Source organism: Pinus tabuliformis, chromosome 8 (assembly GCF_031772625.1).
Source record: "Pinus tabuliformis cultivar Carrire ecotype Pingquan chromosome 8, CPIR1, whole genome shotgun sequence".
NCBI classification, from domain to species: domain Eukaryota; kingdom Viridiplantae; phylum Streptophyta; class Pinopsida; order Pinales; family Pinaceae; genus Pinus; species Pinus tabuliformis.
In genome coordinates, this window is record NC_142294.1 from 37,094,017 (window position 1) to 37,103,790 (window position 9,774).

The following is a 9,774-nucleotide window of genomic DNA, read 5'->3' on the forward strand; positions in this document are numbered from 1 at the left end:
GGTAATTGTCTTAATGAAAAGAACACAATAATAACATAACGAAGAAAAAACTATAAGCTAAGAAGTAAAAGTACATCACAAGCAATTATCAAGAAAAGAAAACTTTTAACTATTCATGCCCTAGATTTCTCAACACACTCGCGTTGTTGACTAATCTGGTAGAGTCAACATGCAGAGGAGAGTCGTGAGGCAAATGCACTATCAAGCGGAGACTCAAAGTCAACTCATAGAGGGCCAAAAAAATTGTAGCCATTGCTAGCCTAGTAGGGTTACAATTGTGTGGTGAGACAATTCAAGACTCTTGTGGCACGTGAAAAGAGATGAAAACCACGCGAAAGGAGACAAAACCCATGCAGACTTATCTTAAGTTGTTTTGAAATCTCGATGATTTTTTCGGTCAAAATTTGAAAAATGGGGCCAATTTATTCATTTAAAATCTTAATCTAAGCAGAATTTGTGCGATTCAGTTTGAGATTTCGCAAGTTTTGAATTTCAAGATTGAAATTCACTGAATGTGATAACATAGTTTGCAACTAGTGGACAACAACAATGGCTCGCCTAGAGGGAATGAAAAATATGCATATAGTTGGAAAGCCTATACAGGCAGCTTTAGAAGGTGCTTTATCAAACTGAGTGAAGAGGAAGACAAGCTTATTTTGTCACTTAACCCTTCTTGGGGTTACAAAGATTTTGCTTCAAAAGGCAATGAGAGCCCACCAATCCAGTGGTGGAAGCTAATTTGGGAGCTCAAATGTCCTGAAAAATTTAAAATCTTTAGTGGCTCCTTCTCAACAACAAGGCCCTAACTTGGAACATTCTGCAAAAATGAAGCCTCAGAGGATCCGATAGATATCATCATTGTGAAGCTAATATAGAATCCAACTTCCATCATCTCCTCATTTCTTTTCCATAGTCGAAACAAATCTGAAAAGGGAGAAGGATTAGCATGTCTTCATACTACTTGGGGAGGGGACAGCACTGAAGAAGCTTTGAGACTATGGTGTCAAAATAAGAACACAAAGACATACAGAGCCCTCCCTCTCACTTATGATTTGGGAATTGGGCTGGCCAGAAATGCCAAACTTTTTGAGGGTGTGGACACAATTCCTCTTAAATATGCCACTCAAAGTCTCAACATCCTCTATGCTTTCCCCCAATTTTCAATTTCTCTTCCTCACAAACAAGGTACAGTAGAACCCATAAACAAAGAAATCCCCTGCGTTTTGATGGAACCACACAAGGTCCTCCTAGTAGAGGTGGGTCAAACGGAATTATATATCTTTCCCATGCCATACCATCACCTTCAAAACTGCAATTGACCCCACAACAAACAATTTCTATGAACTTCTGGCTCTCAAACTGGTACTTGCAGGAATGAGGAGTTATACAGATTCAAATTTTTGGAGACTCACTTCTGGTCATTCAATGGATGAAAGGAGATTTCACCTTGAAAAATTTTACACTACAACCATCATTTCTTGACATACAAATTATGCAACTAGCCTTCACTCATCTTTCTTTTGCTCATGTCTACAAGGACAAAAACAAAGAATCAGATATGCTTCCAAAGGACTGGAGCTGCAAGCAAGCACTTGGGAAATCGTTGAATCCACCCAAGGACAATATTCTTCTTATTTTCATGAACCCTGGTATTAATTTCTTCACTTTCTCATAGTTTATGGAACAATGGTCCTTGAAACTGCAATTTTCTGGATGTTCTTGGAAAGACTGTCTATATGTTGATGAGGAATACTTGAGTTGGAAATATTTAGGAAGTTTCTATGTAAAGAACACAAGTTAGTGCTAGAAGCAACTAAAAGTTTTGAAACTGTATGTGGATAAGCAAGCTCTATTCTTGCTGGTATATACTCGAACAATGCAAGCATGTGCTGAAAACTGTTTAAGTCTTTTTGTAATTGGCTTCAATAGGCAGTCTGGAATACCCCTCAATATCTGTTGTTGTAATTTTGTTAACTTTAATCAAATTACTTGAATTTTTTCATTGGGTAAAAAAAGACAAATTCGTAGTAAGTTGTAACCCAATATTCCTCTGTAGGCATAATCACTGTGAATTTTAAGCATTGAGCAAATAATAAATGTTGAAATGGTTCTTAGAACGCACATTCAGCATTAGCAAAATCAATGCCTTGTTATATCCACATCAATCCCTTCTTGTGAACGACATTCATGCAATGGATGTACTACATCAATCATTCAGTACAAGTAAAATTTAATGCAACTATATGCATTACAATAGAACATGGAAGATATTCCTAAACTACAATTATGATCATGTAATATTGAAATTTGATGTTCATATAGACCACTCAACATGTAGTCTCAGAGATTGACAATGGTTACGCGGATGTAATAAGGAGAAGCTATAGTTTAAATTTTAAATTTTAAAGTCAAAATCCACAAAGGAATTTACAACTACTGAATATAAATATAAGGCCAGGTAAAATACTACTGAATCTATATTTTCCAACAAAGGTTATTCAATTTTTTTATATGATTTCACTCAACATTGAGAACGCTAGGGTTTGAGGAGCAAATGTATTCAAAGCAAAGCCTAACCTTTTCGAAGTCAAAAGCAGATCCATTTCGGAGAGAGCCGGTAAATGTTTCATTTTGAAAATTTGCAATCAAATCTGACTCTCCATCTTTGTATCTCTTCACTCCACTTTTTGAATGTTGCAGCTTCCCTCCAAGGTGTTGGCCAATGGAAATAAACCAGGAATTCCAACTTTGATACTTGTTGGAATATTTTCCCAGCTCTTTCACTTTATCAGCATTACTCCATCCTCCCAATCAAGTAAACCATTTTCAATATTTCCATTCCTGCGATCAAAGTCCATTCTCTTGGAATTTTTTGATGAAAAGGAGCGATTTGCAGATAAAAGCAGTCTATCATCGATTACAGGACTTTTCAATTCTGGACTAGAAACAGAGATACTTGCTTTGCCTTCGAAATCATACAGTTGTGACCCAAAAACTGGACTTTGACGAAGTTCATCCGCCATTGATGTTTGTGCACCTTCTTGAATGTCCCTGTTCAATGACACACTGTATTCACGAGTCAAAGGCCCCTGGCCGTTCTTGTCATAAGAATGAACATTTCCTCCTTCAGTTTGGCATTCCTCACTTGGGTAAATGTACCCATTCTTATCATTGCTTCCCATAACTTTATTTCCAAGTAAAAAATTAGCAAACTCGTCCCTGTCCACATCACCCATGCTAATAACATGGAGACCATGGGAATCTTGTTCAATTCCTGAAATTCTTAAACTACTTTCTACTAAAGATATATGATGACGAATAGCCTCGATAAAGGGGCGGTATCTTGCAAGAGCTCCTCCTGATCTATAATCTTTAAGACGTTCCTTTGTAAATGCCCTCTCAAACTCCTCCAACTGCATCACCCATATGAACAGTTCAGGATCTTGCAATCTGCTGGCCGCATAAAGCTAAAACAAAAGAAATTGTAACCACTGTTCTCTATTCTATGGTGAATGAGATATTTGTTGGTGGTCACATAAAATAAAATGGTATATGGTAAATCAAGAACACGCATTTAAAAAAAATATATGAATTTATTGGTTATCTATAATCTAAAATCTATAACACATGTCTATATATAAGGATCATGATCAATCTGTACTTTTTGTCTGTCTCTACATAAGACCCCACCTTTGGATCTCCTGCGCTCACCCTTTGGACCCAAAAGAATAATCTATTCAAGCCCATAACGTATGAGCCCCACCAGCCTGTAGGGCTCATGGTATACAGGCCCGTGGAACAGATTCAACTTTCAAGGTATGATCAGTAAGGACCTGCATGGCATGACCCTTGCCAGCCTAGAGGACACAAAGGCCAGTACAAGGATAAACAAACAACCATAAACATATGATAACTTGCATACGTTGACTATTATTGTGCGAATTATTTGACATCTTCCCATACTAGTATAAAATAAGTAATGACGCTATCGAACTTATGATTAAGGTGATTAATTCATTTGTTAATTAACTTTTTTATTAAAGGTTGTTGCACATGCTGGTTTATTGCAGCAAAATCCAACAAGCACCCTCTACTTAAATAAAATGATCTAAATACCTGCAATTTTATTTATGCATCTAGAGTTATTTTTAGGGCTGAGATGCACTAAACCCAGTATAGCCAATTTTAGTATATTTATGTTTGTAGATTTCCTTGACACGTTGCTGTGCAGGGATGCAGAGAAATCGATAACATGTCAATTGAAATCTAAGTTAAGTACCATGGCCCTAAACAAAATAAACTATTATTAATATCGTAATCAACTTGGCCTATACTTATATCTCCAGGCTCCGGGTGGTTCCGGTAAACATTTCTTATGAATTAAATTACAGTAACACCTTCAACATCCTTTAAGTAAGCTATCAAACTATTTAAGAGGAAAATGCATGGATCTCACTTACATATAGATATGTGACATTCGTTTTAGAACATAACTCTTGGCAGAGGCCAGTCCAACGCAGCCTCTCAAGATCACTTCAAGCAGGTACAAAAGTTAAGATAAGATCCTCATAATATTTTAATGATTTTGCACAACTTTCTGTTGGTATCTTCTACTCAGGTCCAGTCAACAAAGGGTCATTTTGCACAGGCGACTAAACTAAAATAAGCTCCATACAACCCATATTCACAAGTACCAAGATCCACCTTCGATTATTTGTAGAGCCGTGCCTGAGCCCAAAATGCTCGTTACGCATCGGAGCACATGCCAAAGTCTATGGCAGTGAAAAATTCACTAAATACCTCCATTTGGTCTTTTGGTGTGGAATCATATTTATAATTACGAAGACCCAGAATAACATGATTCAGAATTTGTCAATTTTGTGCAGAATTCCATTATAAACTCTGTTAAGGTTAAAGCCAAGTCTGTTTGTCAGCATCCTTCACATTTCAGTTGTTTCTTAAAGTTTCTTTCCTTGGTTTAATTTAATCTGCATGCTAAGTTACTGTTATTAAAAGGCAGGCAACTCATCTGTGCAAATAAGCCCTAAAATTGACTAAATTATACAGACTCCAGAACTCTCTTCCAGCAGCTTCCAAAGTCCTTTCCGAAACTGATTTCTACTTACTTCAATTATTGTGTTGGATGGAATACTAAGCCCTCTACCAGGGTTGTAATCTCGCTGAGGTCTGCCTACCTGAATGGCATGTTTGAAAGAACGGATAAGACCAAGAGCTGCATATCTGAAAAAGGGATAACACCTAGAGCAGACAGACGTTTTTGGTGAAATAGTTACTTTTATCATCGAACCCATATAAGCCTGGTACAACCCTCACACTCTGGAGAATATCTCTTGAAAAAATTTCTCAATAATAATGGCAATAATATCTTGCTACAATTAATGTACTTTAACCTGTACAAATTGGCGTAATTGTCGTTCATTTTATCATATTTGAGAAGCAATACGAAATCATCTTGAGAAGATCAATATAATTGTCCCCAGTTTCATTAACATAAAGAAAAAATAAAAATAAAAAAATTGATTGAACCAACCTGCCATTTTGTGGTTTCAAAGGCTGTAATAAGTTCCCCAATCTGGTTACCATGGCCATGGATCCACTCTCTATAGGCTGAGTCCATTCTGCATTAGAATTGCAATAATTTACATCACTCAGCCGCCAAGAAAGAAACATCTTCAAGATTAGCCTGAAAAGTCCTTCAACGCCATTTATCCAATTTGAATTCATTGTTCGGGAATAAAGCAATTCTGATATTTTGGCTGATGGAAAGAATGAAAATGTGAAGAGACCTACTTGTCTGCAGAGTGCTGGACATCTTCGGCTGCTGAGAACAAGGGATCGAGCTCCCACAACGCCAATTTCTCGCCCATTTGCTGTTAATGTAATGCTGGCCACATAAGATCTAACAGAGACCCTATATACTGATTTGTTTCCGCAGTGGGTCTTTAATATATTCGTCTTTTCAAGGACAGATACACTGTCGGTGAGGCATTGGTTTCATGGAGCCCAGTTTCCATTTCCTTTTTAGTTTAGAGTAGATCCTGTGTAAAAGAGAAGATGTAGGTAGCCGACTCTGCTGGTACGACTGGTCTTAAAAACTATCATATGCCAAAACACAAAAAGGAATATTAATATATGGCGAGAATATGCTCACGATAATAATTTTTACGTGTCTATTGACGTGGAATAGAAAGAGGAAATCAGAGCCGTCTCTGCTTAAAAAAAAGTATTGAGCTTTGAGGTATTTCCTACTGAAATATTTAACATGAAATATCTATTTATGATATTATAGTCATGAAAGTCAGTGATAGAATTAGTTTATATTAATGGATACTAATCAACAACTTATATATATATATATTCCTTTGTTAAAAAAATTATTGGAAATATATAATAATATTATTAAAAAACAATTATTATGACATGTTATATTATGTCAATTTGTTGTGACGATGAACCACATTAGTTGGTTCGAAACGCGTCAACAAATGATATTCTTTGTGATTTTGGCTGAAAAATCTTTCACAATCATGTTGATGATGATGATGATGATGGTGGTTAACGTCCACTGAGACCAAATTGGTCTATCGGACCTACAATTTTCTTAATTTTTACTTGTCTGGCTCCTCGTCTTTCTTGGCGAGATTGGTGTTGTAGCTTTCTTTCTTTTCTCTACGGTCTTCCAACTTCCTTTGTCTTGCATCTCCTTCATCTCTTCTGGTTCTTGGGACATTGGTGTCTTAGCTTCGCAATCTATAGTCGGAGAAGTTTGGTTTAGGAGATCTGCTTTGCTGTTAAATGAAGATTTATTTTCTGCGGTATTCAAATCCTCATAACTGTTGATTTGTTGGGGCGGGCTTTCTCCTTGCTTGCTTTGAGAGTTGTTTCCTTCTTCCTTGATTTCTTGTGACTCAGAGTTTTCTCTAGAATATTCTTCTTTGATGACAGTGTAGTGTTCTTTTTGTGCTCCTTCCCACCATGTAGATCTGTGGTGGTTTTTTCTAGCAAAATTTTTCTCAGAGGCTTTTGGGCAATTTTTGGCTAGATGCCCCGTCTCAAACCACGATCGACATCTGAAGAGGACACTTTCATAATCAAGCTTCTGGTTCCACACATAGTCTTTACTTGTTAGGTTTATTTCAGCTGGAAATCCGGCGTTGAAATCCATTTCCACACAGATGCGTGCATAAGTGGTTCTGGCATATTCCTCTGTTTCTGGGCACCTGCAGTAAAATTTCCCAATTGCATTTCCGATGGCTTTTAGCGAGGAGAGATTCCAGAGATGCAAGGGTAGGCTTGGCAATCTCACCCAAACTGGTGCTGAGGTTATCACTGCTGTAGAGGGATCGAATGATGGGTTCCATGGCTTCATGAATAGGCCTGATTTTTCCCAAAACCAAGGGCCGGAATCTAGAATACATTGTCTGCTTTCAGGATTTTCAAAATCTACTATAAAGAAACCTCTAGCACAGGGGTAGATATTAATTTCATCAGAAATGATAGGCTTCCATACCTCCGAGATCCAATTGTGGAGTGCTATCAGCCGCGGCCAAAAACCATTGAACCGGCAAATTAGGGCACTTTCGGAGAACTTCAAAGCTTCATCGAGTGAGTCTTGGACCACTTGGATAGTGGGAGCTGGGGCTTCACTCACGATATGGGCAGGAGATTGCCCTCCAGAGGCGGATGAGCCACCAGTTATTTTTACGAAGCTCGGAGCCATATTTTACGCAGATCTGCACCAGATCGAAAGCCAAACCGCAGATCTGAAGAGATACGAAAAAAACTGTGAGAAAACTGCGAGATCTGCGAGAAAACTGCGAGATCTGCGAGATCTGCGTCGTCCCGAGAGTGCGAGTGCTATTACACCGAGAGTTTTGTTAAAGTTGTAAGGGCCGATTCAATGGAGCCGCAGTCCCACAGAGAGTCGCAGACACCAAAGGAATAGAGCCGCAGTCCCGCAGAGAGCCGCATAGATCTTTTAACCAACAGAGATCCGCAGAGATCCTTTAACCCAAATACTTTAACCAACAGAGAGCCGCAAAGATCCAAAACTGCGAGATCTGCGTCGTCCCGAGAGTGCGAGTGCTATTACACCGAGAGTTTTGTTAAAGTTGTAAGGGCCGATTCAATGGAGCCGCAGAGAGCCGCAGTCCCGCAGAGAGCCGCAGAGACCAAAGGAATAGAGCCGCAGTCCCGCAGAAAAAATTACACAAACGAATATGTTTTGTTAAAGTTGTAAGGGCCGATTCAATGGAGCCGCAGTCCCGCAGAGAGCCGCCGAGACCAAAGGAATAGAGCCGCAGTCATGTTATATTATATTTACAATCATATATATATCCTTCTTAAAAAAATTATTTGGAAATATATAATAATATTATTAAAAAACAATTATCATGGCATGTTATATTATATTTACACATACAAAATTATTATCATAATATATTAAGGGAAATATAATTATTATTATATGTAATTTTTTTTGTATTTTTAATATATAATTATTATATGTAATATTTGTATTGAAATGTTATTTATGTTTGTAAAAATTATATTTAAAGGATTAATTTTAAAATAATATTTTTTATAGGTGAGAAAATTTATAATAATTTAGTTATCAAACTAGCAATGAGGATAGTCGTCTTTAGTTGCTAATGAGGATAGGTCTTGGCTCGTTAACTTCTCTAGGTCTTGGGCTATTAACTTCTCTGGGTCTTGGGCCATTAACTTGTTTCCTTAAGTCAGAGGAAGACAAGCTCTTAGCGGAGAAAAAGCAGTTTTAAAATAATATATTTAGCTTACTATATTTTTTAAAATATATAAATCATATTTTTTAACATATATAAATTATATTTTTTAAAATATGAAAAGCATTTTTTCTTGACTTGTCTTTCATTCTCATTTCCAGAACATATGTCACACTATTAACTTTCTTGACTTGTTTAGTCAACAAAACTATAGTGATTTAGGCAGGTTTCTTTCCCTTCTCTTTGATCATAGAAATAAAATATTAAAAAATATTAATTAATCTTACTTTCTTCGTCTCATAGATCTCATTGGTCACTTCTTTCCCTTCTCTTTGATCCTAGAAATAAAATATTAAAAGTATCAATTAATCTCTTATTTTTTTCCGGTCTAATAGACCTCATTCGTCTTAGTAGAGTTTAATCATCATCATCATCGTATCAATGTTATTGTTATATTAAAAAAAAATTATGAAATTTATAGTTGTTTTAGATATAGTAAAAGAGGTGTTATTAAAAATAATAAATACATTAATTTCATTGAAATTGAAAGAAAAAATCCATTGTCATTAGTAAGGTTTTCATGCTAGGTTTTTTGTTACCATAACCATGGATTCTAAAATAACCATCATGGATTCATCTTAACTCTCGATCTATCAAGCGTTGATGGGGGTCAAACCTTTCAAGGTGCAAACCTCTTTTCTGAATGCAAGACTTGAGGAAAGGTTTCCACCTCAAGAGATATATATAACTAGCTTAGATTCATCTTAATTCTAGATCTATCAAGCAGTGAGAGGGATCATATATATATATATATATATATATATATTCTTGTCACTGAAACCATTTTATTTGAATGATCATTCATGGCCCAAAGACAAATTACAAATGAGTCTCCATGCCTTTAAATAGGCTATATTGCATAAGAATATTATTGGCAAAACCATGGGTTGTCAAAACTTGGAACCCAAAAACCACCAACGGTAAATTAACTGTATGACCTCAATTTTAC

General features: G+C 36.5%; 1 protein-coding gene across 2 annotated transcripts in view; it reads right to left on the reverse strand.

Moving 5' to 3' along the window:
• LOC149234008 (uncharacterized) overlaps positions 1-6,131 on the reverse strand; it is a 72,445-nt gene extending 66,314 nt beyond the window's left edge. The window contains exons 1-3 of one of the 2 annotated variants that reach the window (XM_089371710.1): positions 5,812-6,131; positions 5,552-5,714; positions 2,578-3,413 (exon numbers count right to left, since the gene is read on the reverse strand). In XM_089371710.1, coding sequence (XP_089227836.1) covers positions 2,781-3,413; positions 5,552-5,638 — 720 coding nt within the window. In that variant the 5' untranslated portion in view covers positions 5,639-5,714; positions 5,812-6,131 and the 3' untranslated portion in view covers positions 2,578-2,780. The remainder of the gene's footprint in view (positions 1-2,577; positions 3,414-5,551; positions 5,715-5,811) is intronic. The other variant, XM_089371709.1, reaches the window with a different exon arrangement.
• Between the last annotated feature and the right edge of the window lie 3,643 nt (positions 6,132-9,774).